Source organism: Coturnix japonica, chromosome 12 (assembly GCF_054131305.1).
Source record: "Coturnix japonica strain WE chromosome 12, WE-NBRP24, whole genome shotgun sequence".
NCBI classification, from domain to species: Eukaryota; Metazoa; Chordata; class Aves; order Galliformes; family Phasianidae; genus Coturnix; species Coturnix japonica.
In genome coordinates this window covers 15650247-15671810 of record NC_140674.1, presented here as the reverse complement: position 1 = coordinate 15671810, position 21564 = coordinate 15650247, and the positions used below count along the sequence as shown (strand labels likewise).

At 40.0% G+C, this 21564-nt stretch overlaps 3 protein-coding genes across 3 annotated transcripts in view; 1 reads left to right on the top strand and 2 right to left on the bottom strand.

Annotated features, from left to right (window-relative positions):
- SENP5 (SUMO specific peptidase 5) overlaps window positions 1–21564 on the top strand; it is a 129669-nt gene that overhangs the window by 25560 nt on the left and 82545 nt on the right. The gene's annotated exons all lie outside the window — the stretch shown is intronic.
- On the bottom strand, window positions 95–10335 carry HRG (histidine rich glycoprotein). Its single transcript, XM_015871689.3, has 7 exons — window positions 10047–10335; window positions 6757–6864; window positions 5694–5781; window positions 5009–5175; window positions 3497–3616; window positions 2419–2505; window positions 95–1787 (listed from the first exon to the last, which is right to left on the bottom strand). The coding sequence occupies exons 1-7, from the start codon at window positions 10248–10250 to the stop codon at window positions 531–533; spliced, it is 2031 nt and encodes a 676-aa protein (XP_015727175.2). The 5' UTR covers window positions 10251–10335; the 3' UTR covers window positions 95–530.
- Window positions 12681–19830, bottom strand: FETUB (fetuin B). Its single transcript, XM_015871942.3, has 7 exons — window positions 19534–19830; window positions 17398–17508; window positions 16331–16418; window positions 15656–15822; window positions 14667–14780; window positions 13676–13765; window positions 12681–13217 (listed from the first exon to the last, which is right to left on the bottom strand). The coding sequence occupies exons 1-7, from the start codon at window positions 19753–19755 to the stop codon at window positions 12789–12791; spliced, it is 1221 nt and encodes a 406-aa protein (XP_015727428.2). The 5' UTR covers window positions 19756–19830; the 3' UTR covers window positions 12681–12788.

The window sequence follows — 21564 nt, the reverse complement described above, 5'->3', positions numbered from 1 at the left end:
ACCATTAATCAGATTATGTTAGAGTAGGCCTCATGGGTATTGAATGTGCTGCTAAACATCTGTAGCGAGAAAAGACAAAACTTTAGGAACTGTGTCAAGAAAGAAGTGATTGCGTGATTTTATTTTCTTTGGATTTTTATGAAGTGTTATATAGTACCATGGATCTTTTTTTTTATGGAAGGCGATCGTACTTCCTCAGAGAAGTGCACTATAGTCAAGAACTATGAGAAAATGAAGTTTTGTAATTTTCACTGTTAGGGAATTTTCCTTTTCAGCCGAACTGATTGAGATTTGTACCCAATCACGTTATTTGAGAGACTCAAACTTTTGAATCTTTCTTTCAGTTGTAGTGGAGTCTGAGATAGCTGGGATCAAGAAACAAGTTGGAATACTTGCCTTAATCAGTAATGTCAGTGCTTCTCCTCCCTGGAAATTGTATGCTTTTTCCCTTTTACCATGTGCTGTTATCATTCACTGTACAACAGTCATAGGCCCTGCTACCTTCAAGTCAGGAACATTTTCCTCTGGGGTCATTCAGGAGTTACTGCCGTGGACTTATGTGGAAGTAAAGGCAAAATTTTTGGAAGATCAAGTTTGGGTTTTCCTGGGCACGATTTTGATTGTGAAGGGTGATCTGGAAAATGTGGAGCTTCTGGCATCTCCCTTAGACTTGAGTCAGTGAAGGGAGTACCTTCATCAGTGCCAACACTATGAGGGCCAAGAAGTGATAACTCAGGAAATTCTGCTCTGGGAGGTGTGAGAGAATCCTGCATATTTTGAACTGGAATGCGATAGACAGCTCCAGTTACTTGGAATGGAAAGTACTTTCCAGATGTGTGCGTCTTGTTGCAATGATGCCTGTGATAGTGGTGATAGAGGTAAGGATGGTGTCCTGGAGGGGGAGGAGGAGGTGGACAGTGTGGCCCATGGTGTGGAGGAGGAGGTGGATGATGATGTCCATGAGGATGGCAGTGTGGCCCATGATGGGGAGGAGGAGGTGGGTGATGATGTCCATGAGGATGGCAGTGTGGCCCATGATGGGGAGGAGGAGGAGGGTGATGATGTCCATGAGGAGGAGGGCAATGTGGTCCATGGTGGTGAGGAGGAGGGTGATGATGTCCATGAGGAGGAGGACAGTGTGGCCCATGATGGGGACAAGGGGGAGGACTATGTTGTTCATCATAGGGAGGAGGAGTAGAAGGGGGGAAACCTGATTTCTCTTGAATAAGAGGAGGACTATGCTGTTTGTCATAGAGAGGAGCAGAAGAGGTATGCTCTGGTTCCTCCTGGGGAGGAGGAGGTGGGTGGTGACATCCATGAGGAGGGGGGCAGTGTGGCCCATGATGGTGAGGATGGTGTGGGTGATGATGTCCATGAGGAGGGGGGCAGTGTGGCCCGTGATGGTGAGGAGGAGGAGGATTATGTTGTTCATCATATTGTGGAGGAGCAGAAGGGGGAAAATCTGATTTCTCTTGAATAAGAGGAGGCCTATGTTGTTTGTCATAGAGAGGAGGAGTGGAAGAGGGGTGCTCTGGTTCCTCCTGGGGAGCAGGTGGTTGACCATGGTGTGGAGGGTGATGGTGGTGATGTTTACCATGGCAGGGAGGAGGAGGTTCTTCATGGCTGTCTTGTTGATCTCTGTTGAAATCATGGTTATGCTCAGAGTCTCCAGGTTTGAACTGAAAGGTTGGTGGACCTCTATGCCTATGACGATGTCTATGATGATGGTGGTGCTTGTGTGGCCAACCTGGAGCTGGAGATCTGCATCTTTGTCCGTAGTAACGTTGCTGTTTATAAAAAACACCAGGGCAAGACATATTAAACAAACAGAAGAAAATGGTGACAAATGGTGAGAAAAGTGGGAGTTGAATGGGTTTGCATTTATGGCTCCAGTGATTTGTAAAGAAAAAAAACAACAACATTTTTTTTTCAAGATAGAAGGGAAGGAGTAGATGATAAAATGTCATATTGCCAAAAAGCATCTGAAAGTACTGCACCATGATAAAATGAAGTGATGTAACCAACTGAGCACAATTTGTAATGGATCAAAGCAAAATGAAAACCACACTGGAATCACTGCTGTAATATAAAATGGAATTCCAAATATGATACAAATCATCTTCCCTCTCCTTGCTTCCTAAAATTATCTTTGAACTTGTTTGCCAGTCTCTACTCACTTTAACTGAGCAGTATGATTAAGCAGAGTGGAGACACCTTTGGAGGAGGCAGTGGGGATAGCACAATTCCAATTAATCCTCTGACTATCTTAGTAGTCAAAAGCCAGTCTGTTCTCACTACAGGATCACATGCAGGGAGTACTAAATAACCTCTGCAACATTTCTTCTGTAAGGGTGAACTGAAACTGCAATGACCTGCATTAGAATATAGCCAGAGACATTGCAATGATTTGGTACCTACCCAGGGATGATAGAGTTCACAGTTTATTTCCATTCCATTGGGTTCGTCTGGATCAGTAACAATTCTTGCCTTGCAGAATCCCGTGTGCTAAGCAAAACAAAACAAAACAAAACAAAACCCAAGTAACCAACAGTGCACATCTAGGTTCTTCTGATGGAGATAATAGAAGCCACTGAAAAGTCAGCATTTTAAATGTTAGGCCACTTCCTTGAATACCTGTGTTTATGTAACTTAGAACCTGAGCTTTCTGGCCAATTGTACTTGCCCTCTAAATAATGAGTGAAATATATTTAATTTTTGAATATTCTTGACTATGAAAACCATTTGCTCATACACGTCTAGAGAGCTGTCACTCTCCACCTTACTTCACTTTTGATGTCCATAAAAACTGGTCATCTACCAAGGCCTATATTGACTGATTTTTACACACGTTTTTCTGTCTTTGCTTGCCAAACATCTGTTCAGTTTGGGCTATTCTGAAATTTTGCTTAAAGTCCTGAGAAATAAACCTCGCCTTGGGTCTGCTTTTGAAATGAATCTCAAATTAGAGATTTTTTCCATTTACATTTTTGAGAAGTTATTTGTTGTAATCTTTAACATTACTTCCTCTGGTATCCTGTTTGCAGAGACTTTTGTCTGCTGTCGAGTACTGTGATAGCTATCAGTAGATAAGCCTGAATTATTCAACCCTCTCTTCTTCTGTAGCAGAGGGCGAAAAATAATCCCTTGCTCACTGATATGACATAGTACATATATTTCATACAAAATCCGCAATTCGTGTCATTGTAATTGTTTTTAACAAAATAGCATTGAAAATTTACTAGGGAATGGCCTCAATTTGAATGAGAAAACCAGATCCAAACAGAAGAGTTGAGCTTTAGATCTAAAATACGCCAGACTGCAGTTATTTACATTTGATGGTTTACACTGGCTCCTCATAGAGGAAACATAACTTTGACATACTGGATTCTGAATTTTGGGTTTGAATGCACGATTCTAAGGAACGCTTGGAATCACTGTGGAAAGATCATCCTGGTGCCACCACGTGAATCACTCCTTATTCCTAGACTTTACTTACAGCATGCCAGTCGTCCAGAAATTCACATTCCAGTGGCTCATCTGTTTGTTGCTGTTCTCCTCTGGAACAGTTGGTCTCTTTTATAGAGAATCCTAAAATGTGGACTTCACGGGAGGCAGTCTGAAACAGAGGGGTCAACTAAGCAGTGCTGACTTGGTGGGTTTAAATAAACAAAAAGCAAACAACAACAAAAAACACTGTAATTTTAAAAGCAGCCATGCTTCATGCTGTTATCAACCTCTCATCATTTATGTTATCCTTGCTCTTCAAAAGTTTGTACACGTCTGTGTATTCAGCAAGAAAAGTGGATTTGATCATTTCTGCTTTTGTTCCTCACTCCTTTATGAGTCTCATAAATAGCTGCTTTAGTTTTTGACTGTAATAGTAGTTTATTTCATGTCTGCTGATGGTGTCCATAGCAAATGTGCATGTAAGTATCAGTGTCTTAACAGAACTTTTTAAAGCAGTTGCACATACTCTCTGGTTTGTGTTTTAGTGAAACCTCATAGTTTCTAGGTTTGAAGTGGCCGGTTGAAATCCAGTGCTGTAACCTGAATTCTCACTGTAGCTAAGGGTGGAGAAATGTGAAGGTAAAGAAGTGTTTTAGGGAAATCCTTGAATCCAGGCAATTTGAAAACAACTGCTGGCTGAATGTGCATAAAGTCCTACATGAACTACAGTATAAAACACTGCTAATTTTCAGAGCAGTATTGTAAGCTACAGAGAGGTGGGGTTGGCATGCTATAATTTCAGTGGATTTCAGGAGCAAAACATGTTATGGAAGAGGTCATTACAGAAGTGTTCTAATCTGGAACATGTATTGGCAGAATAATCCCATGCTTTATAAGTGGAAGTCTCCAGATCTAACAACAAGAAATTGCGGTGATGCAAGAGTTATGCTTCTGATCACCTAAAGGATAAGTCTTCGTGTTGACATCACTTAGAGATGGAGAAGTTATTTAGCAAAGACAGTAGTTCTTCAAGAGGTACAACAAATTTACAATACAAATTTACCTCCTGTTCTTCAGAGCTCTCAGAGTGCTGCTTTGTTCTACAGCAGTCTAAACGATTCTGAGTCCACTTAGAGACGTACCCATGTGCTAAATATTCTAAGAGTAAAAAGTTATCTGGCTTAATTTGACAGGATGTAAGACTCTGATGAGACATGACTGTACATCCTGACATACTATGGCTGGTAGGAAATAAACTCTTATAGTGTATAATATGGTAGGAAAATAGGCACACAAAATAAAAAATATCTACATAAAGAAGGCTGACATTTTGAATGCCATAGCTTTAAGCAGATAAGAAATCCTTTTGCTTTCATGTGCCTAGAATTGATAAGGCTTTGCAGAAGTAGAACCTTCAATTTTAAGCAGGTGATTTATATTGAGAGGTTACACACAGTATTTCTGATCCTAGAAGGATTTGATTTCAGGGCCCATGGTTTTGGATCTGCTCCCAGCATGCTGTCATTTATTATTAGTAGTTCTAGGACAAAATGCCACTTACCGCCTTTAAAATCTTCTCAACTTTGTCGACTTTGAAGTAGTTTGTGTGGTTTCCCTCATGGTTGAATTTTTCCAGGAGCTTTGCAGCAATATCTTTATGTTGCTCAATAACTTCTAAGACTTCAACTTTTACAGGACAATCTTTGCACTCAATTAAATCGGGAGGAACTGTGAAAACAGAGAAGTTACTGATATTGCAATGGATATTAATACCCTTCAGAGTAAAATCTGTGCATGCATCTTTAATGCGAACTCATACTAAGAAGCTGAAATAACAAATGCTTCCTTGAAAGTGAAATGCCTGCCTGTCTCTCTGCAAAAACGGGTCTGTGCTGTCATGTGAAAATGAATATTCTTAAAAATCTTCTAGCTTGCCTTTGCAATCTAACCGGCACAAATGAGCATTCTTTCTGAGCTTATATATATTTTTCCTGATGCTCGTTATCTCGTTTTGGTAGACTGAAGAAGTGATATCGTCTGATATCAATAAAGTCTGTTTTAGAAGAGTAGGGTACTCTTAATTTTATTAGTCATTCTTAACATACCATTTGAATTATCTGAAATAGGAATTGTAAGCAGATGAGTTAACCTGTCATGGTTACCATCCAATAGCAGTGCACTGACTTGTACTTCAGTACTAGGGCTGGTCTGAGGTATGTGTTAGCTTACAACAGTGATTGTTTTACCTGGACTTAATGTACAGTTATATCCATATAATTTAGGTTTCTTCAGCATCTGGCTTGTATATGTGATAATCTTACACTGCCCAAAATCCTGGAGGGAAAAAACAGAATATATAACTGTGAAGTTATTTTCACTGGATTTAATCTGACATAGTCAACTCTAGACATTGTGCCTCTTTTTAATGTTCAGTATTTCTAAGAATAACAGATGTGTTCATTAGCGGGATGTTTGTTCTGCCACCACTCAAAGTTTGTGTTCAGATAAGATGGGATCTCCTTCTACAAAAGCCTTTGTTTTAATTTTCAGTTTGCCTGACTGAGGAGACAATGGAAAACTAACACAGTGTCCTCAGTCATTCTAGGACTTATTTACAGTGAGATACTGCTAACTAGCAGGGGAAGTTAAGGTGCCAGATGTACTCAAAGGTTATATCAATGTTTATCAAAGAGTGAATGGACCTTTTCTCACATTCATTTTATCCGTCCTAATTAGAAGTGTATACGCCTTTCCTTCTCTCTGCCTGTGGCCTTCCTGCTTTGTACTGTGTGGGAGCATCACCTCTCTCCTATTTGAATACAGGCAGTTCTCATTCGAGACTGCATCACTGCACTGCAACAAATAAGGAGAAATACTGCAACATATCATTTGTGTACGGACACTACCAGTGTTTTACATCGTCGTACCACAGACTCAACCATACTCTAAAACTGACAGGGTATAACACTGGCTTTTCTGGCTGATATACTAAGGAATGTGAGTTAAAAGAAATCATTTATAGTATCCTCTAGTTGTTAGCAGTTTATTCACAGAACATCAGTTCTGTTAAAAGCAGTGGAAAAGTGGAAAATAGCTCTTTTGAGACAACTAGCTTAACAAAGTTGTGCTTATTTGATAACCATTTCCTAAACCTTGTGCTGATGTTTAACAACCCTGGAATCCAATCAATGTTATTTTTATAGCGAGCCATATTAAAATCTAGCCTTTGCTTAGAGTAGCACAGGAATGCCTGGGCAATCAAATAATGTATTTATTGACATATGATTCTGCCTGGATGCTATTATTTACCATGGAATAGAGATCACCGTATTCACAGGTCTCCCAGGGTCTTCCAGATAACACGGAGCATTCAGTTTCAAGCACATCCAAAGTTAAGTAAAGGACTGATGAATTTTCCTGGACGAGAAGTACAGGTTAAAAATCAAAATGAAAAAAAAAAAAAAAAAAAAAAAAAAAAGAGGAAGAAGAAAATGTTTGGTTTTGAGAAACTTGGTCTGAAAGAAATTTTTTTTAGAAGTAGATATATTTAATTGTTATTGTTGCTTCCCCAGTTCCCTAGTCAGGCTCTTCTGAGCTGATGGGCATGGAATGGTTTAGGCTGGAAGGGAGCTTTCAATGTCATCTTGTGCAGCCAGTGGCTGTTTGAAGTTAGATGAAAATTAGATCAGCCTTGTCCAGCTGAGTTGTGTGTACAACCAAGACAGATACTCTGTGGCCTCTTTGAGCAGTTCCAATACTTAGTCACTCTCTGTAACATTTCTGTGGCCTTAGACCTAGTCAGAATTTCCCATCCTGCAGCATGTGGCTATTGCATCTCAGCTTTTGTTGAGAACCTGTGAGAAGGGTCTGTTGTGAACCCAGCATCCATCACATAAAGAAAATGGCAATGTTGAAAAGCTGTCATTCCCTCCTTCTGATTTTCACATTGAACCCCTGCTCTATTAGCAAACCGGCTGACAGATTTTCCCAATCTGTCCATTTCAAATGACCTCAGTGACCAGATGCTGTGTCAGAACTTTGCTTCCTACCTTGTTTATTCGGGGAGCGATACAAAAAAACTGTAATAATCCCAATAAATTTAGGAGCCTTAGCTCTGAAATTCTTCTAGTCTGTTCTGTTTCCAGAGCAAATAGGATGGGGAATCATAATTTGAATTTGGCTGCCTTTGTAATGGAAAGTGGTGTTAAGAATTATCTGTGCTTCACAGAAACAGCATTTTATTTTTCTGCAGGGAAATGAATCTCAATTCACATTTGGAATGGATTGCTTAAACTTCATGCAACCCCTGTATGGACATTAGGAATGAAAACATTTCATTTTCTCATTTGGATAAATTGATGCAAAGCCCTTCGCTGTGAATGCATCCTCAGGCTTTAGGAAACTTCATCCATTCAGATTCTTTTGTCAGAGTGTTTCCAAACAGACAAGACCTCAGGAAAGAACTACCACAGTCTACCGTAATGTTTTATTAGTGGGTGTCCACCGGTGTAGTGTTACAGCCTAGATTTGCAGTGTGCATGTCTCAGCATGGTCTCTATTTTAAAACAATAGGCTTGGTGATCTGGACAGAGACACCTATTAATCAGCAAAAGAATATGGCCGTCCTGACACCCCTTCTGCTTATTAGCCATATGATTATTCTCTGCTTGGAGATACTTAGCATTTTTATTGTATTGTGCAATTATTTTTTTTATAAATTCAAGCTGCCAGCCAAGATTTTAGTAAAATGCAGATAGAGAAGGGAACAAATATGGTGACAAAGACTATTTTTCTCTCATTTGTGTTCATGGAATTGCATTGAATGGAATGGTAAGATGGTCTTTTGTAAAATGTGCTATGCACTAGGAATGAAGTGATTCAGTGCAATTACTGTGTCATCAAAACTTGTGAAATGCTCGAGAAGCCAATTTATCACTGGCAAATATTTATTTTCTTCAGTAGGATGCATTTGGATTCTATAAAGCCTAAAGCAGAGTTTGGGTGTCATTAGGTGTCTACATCCAAATATGCAGAAGAAAAGTCCTCAATTCAGCAGCACTGCACAAGCCCAGAACTGTTATGAGAATACATGAAGTATCTTATGCTCCTACAACTTGTGTAAACTTAGTAGAGATACAACTGCTAGAATTCCTCTGGTTAAGTTTCTTAAGGGGGTTGATGTCATAGTTTTGATGCACGCTCTGGCATGGAAAAATAGAATATCCACAGAATAATGTTCTGTTACTTTGTTGTGTTGTTTTGTTGTTTTTTTTAATGTTGCCTTGTCAGCACTGCCACCATTTCTTGTTGCTCAATAATGTACATATTCAGCATGCAAGATACCAAACCTGGTAGCTTTTGTTCTAAGAAGGCACAGGAACCTCATGGGATTAATGTTTTAGCAGTAGGTTAGATCAGTTCTTATAGACTGTGTGTGACTGTTAATGCTGCAAAGTGCAAAGACAGCAAATTTTATTTACAGCAATTTATTAAAGATAAATGTATTAAAATTTACAAAGCAAAACAGGAACATTCTTCAAGGGCAGGAGACTCGAGGGCTTAGGTCTCTATGCATGCTGCTGACTGCTTGCTTCCTACGTGAACTTTTCAATCACTTGGCTATTATATCAAAATTCAATCAATTCTTTGAAAAACAAGGTGTTCTCTCTTGATATTTTGGAAGCCTACCTGGAGGCCTTTAGCAATCTGGACTTTGGGTTTCTTTTTGTGTTTTTTTTTTTATCTTAAGAGAGGGGCAGTTTTAAGCATCTCCATCAAAAAACAGTTTGCTTTTTTTTAGTTGCAATACTGAGATGTTTAATATGTCTCCTAAACAGCGCTGATGTGCAGATTTTCATTTACTAAGCGAGCAGCTGAAAGGTAGGCAAGTTCATAGGTAATACTGAGCGTCCTTGGTCTCTGTCATCTAAAAGTTAAGTAAACGACTCTTGTATTCTGTTGTTTTTTCAGCTATTAATTTGCTTTGGCCTTTGGGAAGGCATTCATCAAGAAAGCCTCATGTGTATATTCCCTAGGATAAAGAGATGGAAATATGGAGAAATCTATACAATGGAAAATGGCCCTCCTATGATCCTGTGAAACAGTTCCACACTGAGCCCTTCCCCTGTCTTGCAGGCTGGTATTTTCATCTCTGGTTTCCTCAACCTTTCTTCCTCCTCTCCAGCTACACAGATATTTTCAAAATCAAGATAATAATAAAATACCCATCTTGAAGTATACCTTGATCTAATTAATGCTAGACTTCAGCAGATTAAGGAAACCCTCTGAGTATAAATTATGAATGTTATTTGAGACGTGACAACAGACCAGGCAGATTAATTTCTAGCATTTCATAAAGCTGTTCAGAGCATCTCTCGTGTTACCATCCAGTCGGCCAAGAAAATAAAGGGCATTCAGTGTCCCTGGAACATACAGTAAATCATGCACAAGTGAGTGCTGTGATAATGTAAATCAGATCTGATTCATTGAATCTTATCAGCATTGCTCTGTTAAAAACAATCATCATCAGCTTTTAATGAACTGGCTCATTATTTTATAATCACAGTCTTGTATAAATCAGCTTTTAAATCGATACTTACCGTCTGTAGTTTGTGTGCATCAGCGACACGCAATAGGCCGAACACGTAGCCATCCTGGCGGTGTCTGTTCACCAAATCCAGCACCATTCCTGCCTCTGTCTCAATGCTCTCACAGTCTGTAGGTACGGTGACTTGGCTGGTTTTGGTTTGGGCATTGCAACAATGCAATAGAGCTAGAAAAAAAGCTGAAGTTAGACACAGCATTTTGTTTGTGGCGTTAGGTCACTTCTGTTCATGCTCTGATAAAGCCACTATTCTGCTTTTGAATCAGAGCGGCCCATGGAAACTTTAAATGAATGCTAAAAAGTCTTGGTTTTATATAAATTTAGGTGTTGTGTCCACAAGGCCGTTACCTTGGCCTCGGATTAATGTTTGCAAACTGAAAGTAAATGATTACACTGTGATTTGAACAGATTTTGTAGAAAGCGGGCTTTTAAATAGTCTCTGGAGCACCATCAAAGGGGCTGTGTTTGTGATTCTTTAAGCAGGCATTGTGCAAGAGTGTTTTACTATGAAAAATGTCTAGCTCCCAACACTGCACTGGTGAGCCTGGCATTAAGAAGTTCTAGTTTATGTTTGCAGGCATTATGCAATCTTGGTTTCCTGTTTGCTATAAAAATAGTTGAAATGAAAATATACTGGAATATTTGTGGTTGTATTATGGCTATGTCTGTGTGCTTACAGCTCCTTAATGATGAGAGCAACAGTGAAAGGGAAACAAGAATGACAGTCAAACTAGGCAAAGAGATGTAGCTCAAGGTGCCCTTGCAAGCTGGTGGTCCATGGCTTCTGTGCAGGTACCTGCCACTCTTGCAGATGGGAGAATTTAGAGCAGACTTCTATCAGCTTCAGAATGGTGCACAGAATAGGATTGATTGGCTTAATACCAATGTAATCTAGTCATGGCATGAAAGGACATAAACCTACCTTTGTGCTCTCAGCCTGAGTAGATTTGTGTGCTCTTTGACTGTAGTAACTTTCAAAAGACTTTTAAAAACCTGATAGTATTGTAGTATTTACTAAAATAATGCAGTGCCTACTAATGTTCACAGGATATGCCAGTGTTTGCATGTTTGACTTTGAAGGTTTTATTTTACTTATTTTTTTGTAAGAAACATTAAGAAATATTATGGATAATCACCCTTAACCCTCATTAAATTAATCTTTATTGAATAAAACTCCAACTTTTTGCGTGTCTGAGAAATCACATTCAGAAATGCCCAGAGCCAAGGCAGTGGCTTTCTTTGAAGGTTTGGTGGCATATGAGCCCATTGTGTGATCTTACAATATGAGATCTGGATTGATTTAAAATGGAAAAAAAACAGTATGCCTGTATGTAATGAAGTGTACTTCTGGAACTTGTGGCCACAGAAAGATGGGGAGGTGAACAGTATGAGTAAGGTTAGAAGTGGTTTAGAAAAGTTAGTGGGCAATGGGGCTTAAAGTGGATACTGGGACTAAGCAGAGATGTACTCCTGAATATCCCCAGTACAACAATTCTGGACACTAGAAGGGCACAAGTGATGGATTGCAAAAAGGAGGCAGGCCCACAGGCTTCTCCTAACCACAATTGTTTTCCTACAGTGAGACATGAATACTGGGCTGGAAGAAACAATCCTGGGATGCAGTCGGACATTTCTTTTGTTTAAACTTTTATAATGTTTCATTCTAATAATTCCAAATTTGTTCTGAAAAAAAAAAAAAGGTAAAATAAATGCCATGTAAATAATCAATGGCATCTGAAACACTTCTCCCCAGTTATAAATAATATTCACATCAATGCTGTGTTTCATATCCCACTCCCATTCATTACTTATGGTACTGTTTCATTTTTCAAATGGGCAGTCATATTGAAGAAAGGTATCAAATAAGGACATTTATAACATAATTCCCTTAGTCATCTATTGTTTGCAGATTCTTTGTTCTTTGGTTTTCTTTTTGTTCTGTGTTGTTCGTTGTGACACTGATCATTTTCTGGACAGAGGCTTATGTATTTTTTATGGGTGAAACAGAAACACTGTGAGTAAAGAGTATAAAATGAACAGTTCCTGCAAGATTAACTGCAGGAGTAAAAGTAAGGTTCTGTTCCCACTATAGAGTTTTATCCTCAGTTGTTGGGGGAAGTGACAAATTGGGTTAATTATAAGGTTTTACCATGTAAGTGTAGTATAATGTAATATTAAATAGCATTTATGTGGGTGTCATACTATTTAGGTTAATTGTAAGAGGTTAACACATGAAGTAATAAAAAAGAAAACAACTAATGCTAAACAGTGTTGAAATCCTCTTCCCCATTTGTACAACATGACACGGAACGTCTTAGTAAGGGCCCTGGGAACATCCCCTCTCCCAGCAGTTTGGCTGCCAGGTCTCAAGTCTGGCTGAGCAGCAGCACAGCTGGGGCTGCACCCCTTTATCCTCAATGAGTTTGGCGTGAGAGCAGCACTGCAGGGTGGCCACAGCCAGGGCCATCTCAGCCCTGTAATGGCTTTTTGCTCTTCTTTTTGCTCTTTTTTTCTTCCATGTTTTTACTGATGGGAAGAATTTAAGAATTAAGAGTCCAAGTACCCCACTTATATTTCTGTTTGTAGTCTATTCTTGTGCTTTCTTGAAACAGAGAACTCAAAAGATAAATACTTTAATATGTGATTTATTTGTTTAAAGGTGGTACACAAATGGGAAGACCGCCTTGTCACTGTGGCTATTATTTTGTTGCAGGTAGTTGAGGTGACTGGGTGCTGACTAGACTTTGACAGGCTTTCTAGTAAGCAAAGGATGTAGGATGGCATCTATCTGCTTTGCTTCTCCTGGGCATGAGTCTGATAGAGAAAGTTCTGCAGGGAAAGGGAGGATAACTGGTCCAGTGATTGGTTCGGTCAAGCCTGGTTTGTCTGCTTGAGTCTTTTCTCCATCAGGAGCTGGTGGAGTAGACATACATTCTATAGGCTTAGGTGGAACTGGCTTGCTATCTTCATGCTCATTTTGGCTTTCTCTTAGTTTATGAAATGAGATGTCCTCAGTTGTAGGAGGAAGAATTTTGACACAGCCCTTTGTTTTTTCTAGATGTAGGGAGAAAGGTTTGGTTTCTGCAGGGGAAGCTTGTTGATCATTCTGGTTGGATTCATCAGATCTCTGATTAGTTTGGAGTTTTCCTTCTTCAGTGACAGGATTCTAAAAAAAAAAAAAAAGCAACAAATATCACATTTACTGAAGCTGTTACAATTTTTTTCCCATGTGAAGAAGATCACCCTCCATCTACAATTCTGGTTTGTAAAGACCAGCTGCAGAACAGAGCCATGAGGGTCAGACAAATGGAACTTCCTCTTAAGCCGGTGCATGAATCCTGGGTAACAACACTTTACCTTCTTTTTGTTATTATTGTTTCTTTGTAGATCATGTTGAGCACGGTCTGTGATAGACTCTGTACTTGCTCTCTTGCCTTTTTATCCATCTAGCAACAGTCTGCTTTATCACAAGAGAGATTTCTTCCTGACTTGGCCTTATCACTTTCTTGAATTCTGTATCTTTGTGCATTAGAAAATTTGAAAATGTTTGGGCTTTCGGGAGTTCAATCCTTGTGTTGTAAAGGAGCATTACTCCTGCAATAATAAGATTAGATTAAGAAATACCTGTGGGCTGTAGATTTCACAGGATATTGTGACGCTCTGCTTGTGTTCCATGTCACTGTTTACTACAGAGCCTTTGCAGAAACCCATTTGCTGGAAGAAGAAAATGCAAGTGTTATTTTCATATTGTAGTGCTGATACTTAGCTCTTATCTTGTAAAATAGGTGATTATGAAAGGCTGAGTAGTTACAGCTTCTGCATGTATTTGGAGGGATAAGCAGCTTGGGCAAACTTTTATTTTGGGATTGGCAAGCTTATAAAGGAAGGCAGCGTTTTGAAAAAGGCTTTATGTTTACAAAGAAGGGTTGGGTAGCGCAATAGTAAAAATAAGCTGTCTAGTTAAGATCTGCCTACAACAGCACACATAAGTTCTGCTGCAGCAGCGTATCCCCATGGATAAGGATACGCTAGGGATAGCAAGGTGTGCAATAGCACACAGTGTTGTTTCTCAGGCAGAAGCAAATTCAGTTTATACAAATGAAAGAATCCACTATGAGATGTTGCTTCTAACAACTGTGTGTTGACTGGACTGCAGATAGCGTGACTGGGATCTCAGTTAAAACGAGACTAGAAACGGAACATCTCATCAGTGTGCTCACTTAATCTTTAGGTTTCTTTGATGCTTTTTCCTTGGATGTTTTCCCCAACTGACTTGACTGTAGTGTGACTATACTTTTTGAGCTCTGTTTGCAATTCATTGCCTGTATCTGCTTATTTGGAAATATTAAATATGTTTCACTTTTGTAAAGCAATCACTACCCATTTTTTTCTGGACTTACTTTTGTTTGTATTGGTTTTCTTTGTTCATAGACTTCTAGGAAATAGTTTGGAACTCTTACTGAAATTTTTCCTGTATTCTAAAGTAGTTTGTATACATGCAAGCCAGAGCTACAACCCCTAAGAAGACATCTGTGGGTTTTGATTCTTGTGTGCAGAGAACCAAAGGATTAGGGCAAATAGTCACTGAGGAATCATAGTATCTGTTTGTACTTACAGCTGATTCAGGTGAAAGAGGCTCGCACTTGGAGATGTCAGCAACTGGGTCCCTTTTGGAGCAGGATGTCTCCTGAATTACAAACTCCACAAAATGTGCCGGCCCAATGACCCACTGTTAATAACAGACCAGTGAGGATTAGCCTTTGAGTGTCTGTCAAGGAGGAGAAAGTCCTACAGAGCTCAAAACTGATATAGAACTCCTTTTAAGTGTGGGAAGAGCAGGTAATATTTTGATATTGCTACTCAAAATGATTTTTAATTGTGCTATTTCATTGACTGATTATTTTTTTACGTACACATGCACAGTCCCATTAACTCACGGATTAGCTGTGCTTCAAACAGATTTGTTTTTCTTGATAGGTTAGTGTCCACATAGAACTATAAACGCAAAGTCTGTTCATTGTCTCACCGATCAATTCAGGCTGCTTTAAAGAAGAGGATCACTTGTCCCATTTTTTTGAAAACACAGGTACCTCTGGGTTGGAAAACTGATTAAATATTGCACTGCATTACTATTTAACAAAGAGCAAGATCCCCCCTGCTCTCTATACATAATGAATTTCAGAGAGACTGGATATTACTCTCATAAACTGTATTTAGCCAGGAGATCACTAATTCTCTTATTCTAATATTAGTTTTAAACAAGGCTTAAAGTCATTTAGGTATCACAGATCTGTGTAAGAAGGGATGACTGTGCTTTATTAAATATAGTCTAGCAGGGAAGCATTAATCTACAGTGATAATGGAAGGAGGAGCTCATGGTGAAGCTTTCCCAGATTTTGGAATGTCAATCTTCAGTTTTACAGAAAGTTCTTTTTGTAACTGATGGACTCAAAATCTTGGATCAATGCAGACCTTTACTTCCGAGGAGAAATTCTCCATGGAAGTAATCTCAGTGCTATGCATATACAGCTTCTAAACAATCTGTAAGGTGTGACAAATCATATTTCTTCACAGCTGAAACAAGTCATATGAGCCTTGGCTTACCTGCATTGAAGCTCTTGTGACATTGAGGACAGAAAAATAATGAGTTTGTTCACTCTCTTCATTGAACTTGGCAAGGCTTTTAACAGCAGTCTCCAAATACTTGGGCTCAGTTGGACAGTCATCAACTGGGCAGTCAGGACATACTCCCCAAATGTATCTGGGTGGAACTTTTAAATTCAAACAAAACAATGCCATTAGAGAGGAATTCTCAGAACCATAGGAACGTGCTGGCAGTGTAGGTCACTCCAAACACATCAGTGCCCCCAGCCCAACCCACCTGAACTCCAGAGCTGCAATGTGTTCATGGTCTCACTCTGCACTTTTGAAAATATCATTGGATTCAGAGACACCTCAGGAAGAAGCTCAGGCTGCTGAGGGTGGGCTTGTTGCTCTTACTTGCCCTTCACAAACCCATAAAAATACTCTCTGAGAAAGAGGGGAAAAGCCCACATAGAAACCATGGGTTTCCCAGACACGAAAACAGCTCTTCTCTGCATTGCTTTGTGCTGCAGGAATGCTTTGTCCTTATGATCACTGACCCGAGAAAAATAGGTCAGGTGAAAGCTAATGGAGACACTGTGTTGCCATAATTACAACTAAAATACAAAGTAATACTAGATGGCAAAGTACTTTTCCAATCCTTTTTCAAAGTGGGTGTAATAAATAAAGACATACCTGGCTGCAAATTGCACTCATAAGTATTCAGATGAGCAATTTTTCTTGACTGATTAATGTAGATAATTGCTTTGCACTGACCATAAACCTAAAACAATGTAAACATGTAGAAACAATTAACCTTTAGCAGCCTTTGCAGTGATAGAGAGCGAGCTGTTAGTTTTCTTCTCACAGTCGTGAAATCATTTTCAAGAAGAAAATCGTGTTAATACTCAAATGGGGCTGAAGCACGTTTCTCTTCTGAATATCCCCTTTAGAAATAAAAACTCAGATCTTCCCCTGGTGTCAGCTCTGAGTTAAACTTGTGCAGTATTGGTCTGCAGGATGGCCTATTCAGGGCCACTGTACCCTGCCATCCAGTCCCTTGTATCCCTGCTTTCCCCTCCCTGCTCTGCTCATAGCAGGGAGGTAGATTGATATGAATGACCCTAAGTAAGTTTTGTGGTACAGTAATACCACCCCTGCACACCAAGAAACACTGGCTTTTGCCAGAAAATAAATGCTGACCTATTAATATTCATTTTACCTTTATGTTTGAAAGTCAAATTTACATTCTTAAATATAATCAGGACCTCTAGGACAAACATTTCTAGCCTTCATAGAAGCCATTCTTTATTCCATATGCAGGGCTTCCTTCTAGCCAGTCTCCATTCCTTAATGTTGCTTTTCGTTTTTTTGGAATAATTTTGGTCACCTGTAGTAACAGTCATAAATCACTTTGTCTTTGCAGCTTATCTTGCTGGGCTTTTATTCTCTTTCTGACAGTCTGTCTTTAAAACAAACTCGTACAGGGCTAAATAGTGCCCTAGCATAGCTGTTTAGCTCTATCTGCTTATTAGTTCTGATCAAAAATTTTCCTTCAATTTTCATTTTATGAAATAAATCTTCCCACTCTATAAACTGACTAGAAAGTACAGCGAAGAACCTGTGAACCTTAAAATGAGGTTGATTTTTTCTTATTAAGACTCTGCTGTCTACTCAGAATGCACATGTAGGGACTTTGTTGTCTTTAGTAGTACCTGAGTAACCCTCATGCCTGAGATTAAATATGAAAACAAAATCCTTACAGTTTTATGAGCCGGTCTGACCCTGCAGTTCTTCCACGGCCGCTTGCTGAGTACGTGGCATTCGGTATCCACTACATCCAAGATGAGATAGAAGACAGAACCAGTGATCTCCTGAGCACAAGAAGAGAATGGGTCTTATTCTAGCTGTGTATGGAACACAATAAAAAGCTTACATGTGCTAACTGCACGTTTAGACTGAGATTATGTCTTATTGAAGAGGGAGATAAAACTAAATGAATTGATTTCACTGGTTTATGGGGCAAGAATCTTGTAGATGTCTGATGCCAATGTCTGTACCATTTTGATACGGTATTTCCTGTTTCCTGTGTCTCTCTTGTACAATATCAGCTCTGCAACTCTGCTTATTATGAGCTTATTATAAAATCTACACATCTTTTTGTCTTCGTGCTTCGGTATGCATCATTCTCCTCTGGGGAAAGGATAATTTGGGGTTTATTCAGAGCTCAGCAGATCTCTGAAGGTTTCATTATCCTTCTTTTAATTTTCATAAAAAGACCACTATGCAAGGGCCTTTGATATCTGCTTGGTATTGAATAAAGGCTTGTATCTTTTCTGCTCCAACAAAAAGATCCCCCCCTCAATGCTGCTGATGCGAGTAGTGCTGTGCCACGTGTGCTGGAAAGCTTGGGAGCCAAAAGAGATTTGGCAGCAACACAGAATTGATTGCCTCTGTGGCAGGATGTTCTGGTGCAAGGGGAAGAAATGAAGTATTTTGGCATGATTTGTAATTTTGGTTAAGTGGCTGTTATTGAAGCTAATCATGAGTATCGTATATGAAAGAAGGCTCTGTCCTACTTGCGTGTAAGTTAATAGCAGATGGCTTATTAGTTTCAATTAGAGCAAAACTGAGCCACAAGTTGCTTAAGGGCAGATTAGAATTTGAAGTCATTTTGAAAATGTTTTTATCCTAAGTACTGACTAAAAAAGTGGGAGGAAGGAACTTGGACTGATTAAATACACGTATATATTTCTTGAAATTTGTGAGGTGCATTGAAGGTTATATAATATTTTTACTGTCGATGATTATCCCTGACATAGCCAACTGCTTATTATGTGCTCTGTTCCAGCAGCAGCAAGATTGTGACAAAGGGCTTAGATTGCCTAGTGTGTTATTACAGTGTCTCAAAACACCTCACTTGTAGGATAAGCTTATTAGATGCTTACACAAAATAATAGCAGTAAATCAAACTCACAAAGAAACAAAGAACAAACTGTGCCCTAATGAAATAAGATTCTAGGGAATTAAATGGCAGATCAAATCCCAAACAAGGCCCAGAATCCCTTTGAGCTGAGTGGGACTTAATATGGGTGAAGGGAGAAGCAAGGAGATGAACAGAGTGGTTTAGAGCATATCTGCACACAGCTTTGGTGATAGGACTGGGCCAGCACCAGCTCCACGACCAGCAGTGTGGGCTCTGGACCAACCCACAGGTGTCCTATGTGGAAACAGCTCTCAGAAGAGCTGACTCAGTGCTGTGTGCGTTTGGGCCTGGTGCAGTCATTTAAGGTTATCCCTTGCTAATGCCAGTAGCTTCATCTGTCATTACACAAAATGAACTAAGCATGCATAGGGAAATAAAACATTTGAGGATACGAAAGTGATATTCCACACCTATTCCCTGTGTAATTTTTGCACTTGAACTGTTATTGGTTTTCTTCTGGAGAATGACTCATCATCTAGAGATGTGTAAAGGAATTCCCTGGTCCCAAGCTGGTTGTGTTTCCACCTGTTAGCACTCACATCTTTTGTGCAAAATGTGTGGTGGCTTATTAGCTCTTGCACTCCAACAGCTCAAGGCAGTGGGGGGAAGGTGTAATATGAAATTAAATCCAAGGAGTGGTGTTTCATATCAAATCGGAACTGATGCCTGGAGCTATTCCAGGGGCAGGCAGCAGAGAATCATGCCTGAGCTTTGCTCTCTAATTGCCCACAGTGGTGATGAAACTGTTTCTATTCATCTGTGCGTAAAGGTGACATGGCCCCTGCAGTCCTGTGAATGGAGGTTTACATTTGTCTCAGAGTATTTTGCAGTTCAAATAACTATTGCTGGGGAATACTGATAGACACGGGGCTCTTCGTGAGAGAAACAGATGTATAACAAGCAGGTAACTTACCTGAGGATGTTCTCTGACACTGAAAATGCGATAGAGGCTGAGGATGTAGCCCTCTGTTCGGTCAGCATTGATCTGGTCAAGAGCCAGGTCTGCAGCCTCCTGCACTGCAGCGTCATGGCAGGAGGGGGAGAGCAGCACGCTTGGCAGCTCTCTGGCAGGAGCAGAGGCAGCCCAGGAGCAAAGCGCCTGCGTGCCAAAGAGCACTGAAATAAGTAAAAGCATTCTGCTTAGAAAAAGCCGTGCCGCAGATCAGAATGGGAGGCTGGTACGCAGGAGCTGAGAGCTGCGTGTAATAGCAGGCTTTGTAATGGAACCGTGTGTTTATAAACTTGTGTCCTCTCTTTATTACGTACTGCACATCACCTTTAAACCTATAGCTACAATTGCAAACACTAAGTCAATGATTACAAGGTTTTATGCAAGCCTTGTGGCTCCCACTGAGAGCAGAGAGCACTTTTTCCTTCTGCCTTTACAGCTCCAGTTCAGATGTGGTTGTGTAGATCGCATAACTTTGACCTCATCAGAAGGCACAAGAATATACCCAGAAAGCTGCTTTCTTAAGGAACCAGCAGTGCTCAAATAAACCTGTGTGCAGGACAGCTCTGGCTCCAGTTCCGTTCTGTCAGTGATCCAGGTTTTCTCCCATGTAAAACAATGACTGAGGTCTCACTGGTTTGAGTGGAAGCAGGGTAAGAGTGGACAGGGTGATGGATTTCACACCTGGCATTTCTGTTTGTTAAATTCTAATTGTAAACAAACATACCAACTCTTCAAGTATGTCGTCAACTTGGAACTTTGCAGGGACAGAACGGTCAGTCTGGATTCATTCTCTGAGTATTTCTACTCACTTGGCTACCTGCAAATTATTGTTGACCCTTAACCACAGCCAAGCAAGCAAAATTCAATCCATGTCCAGGCAAGAGGCCTGTGAACAAGTGGCCCGCTCAAGCCATTACATACTTCTGTACATACATACAACCTGATAGTGTAAAAAGATGTAACAGTTTCATCATGGTGTCTGCTTTTAACCAGGACTTTCTGTTGTCTTCATTTGGGACTTAGCAATCGCTGTAATTGCGTATAGTAGCAGAGATGTGGTAAGCTGAAATTTGTTGTTGCCCCAAAGGCGTCACTTCTTTTAGTGGAGTGCTTCAAAATGAGCTGCTATGAGAGGCTGGGGGAAACAGACAGTAAATGAAGCAGGGCTGCCAAAATGTTGCTTGGTGGATGCTCCATTACAGAATTTGTTCCCTTGCAATGCCTTGACTCCAGCCCACTTATCTTTTGTTGCCTGGAACTCTCAATTTATTGATGCTTACCAGGTATTTGATCCACAACTCTGATTTCCCTGAACTTTTCCTGTTTCATTCCATCTTCTCCTGCCATCTGACTTTGTTCTTACTGCCACATTGAGCAGAACACTTTCTGAACTTGCCATCCTTCCACATTCCTTCTGATTCCAAATAGCAGGTGCTGTTCTCTTTTTATCTCCTCTAACCTTAACTTCTGGCTGCATCTGGTTTCAGCTCCTGCCCGGCATTAGCTAGCTTTGTAATCCTGTGGGTTTAGAGGCAGGTACAATTACACGTGGACTCCCTCCCCGCATACACACAGATTTTAAGATACTTTTGCAGTTCTGTTGCCTGAGAACCAAGCTTAGAGATGGAGAACTGTCTGAAGTTGTAAGCTGAGGGGGGAGTTAGGAAGAAGAAAGAAGTTGCAGACGTGAGGCTGGATATGTTAATCTCAAAGGAGAAAATCTGACAGAATAAAAACCCAAAACTTTTTAGAGAGAGTATATAATGTGAACCAGAGGAAGAACCTCATTTGATTTCATGTAACCGGTGCTTTCCTCCTCATGCCATCTCTCCCTCTTTTTTTTTTTTATCAGTCTTTAAATTATTCTTTCTGTACTTTGAATCAAGAAAAATGTGCATCCAGTTGGTTGCCAGTGCACATCCCAGCTGCATGGCCCTGCCAGAATTAGTCCAGAGAATTCTTTGTGAACTGCAGCTGCTCGTCCTGTAACTG

Bases quoted from the DNA above. Each gene is read 5' to 3' on its own strand.
- HRG (XM_015871689.3), bottom strand. From the start codon at position 10,250: ATGCTGTGTCTAACTTCAGCTTTTTTTCTAGCTCTATTGCATTGTTGC. The intron at 6,865-10,046 runs GTAAGTATCGAT...CTTCTCGTCCAG, and splicing joins ATGCACACAAACTACAGACG to GAAAATTCATCAGTCCTTTA. The intron at 5,782-6,756 runs GTAAATAATAGC...TTTTCCCTCCAG, and splicing joins ACGGTGATCTCTATTCCATG to GATTTTGGGCAGTGTAAGAT.
- FETUB (XM_015871942.3), bottom strand. From the start codon at position 19,755: ATGCTTTTACTTATTTCAGTGCTCTTTGGCACGCAGGCGCTTTGCTCC. The intron at 16,419-17,397 runs GTAAGGATTTTG...ACATTGTTTTAG, and splicing joins TCAGACCGGCTCATAAAACT to GTTTATGGTCAGTGCAAAGC. The intron at 15,823-16,330 runs GTATGTCTTTAT...TGAATTTAAAAG, and splicing joins TGAGTGCAATTTGCAGCCAG to TTCCACCCAGATACATTTGG.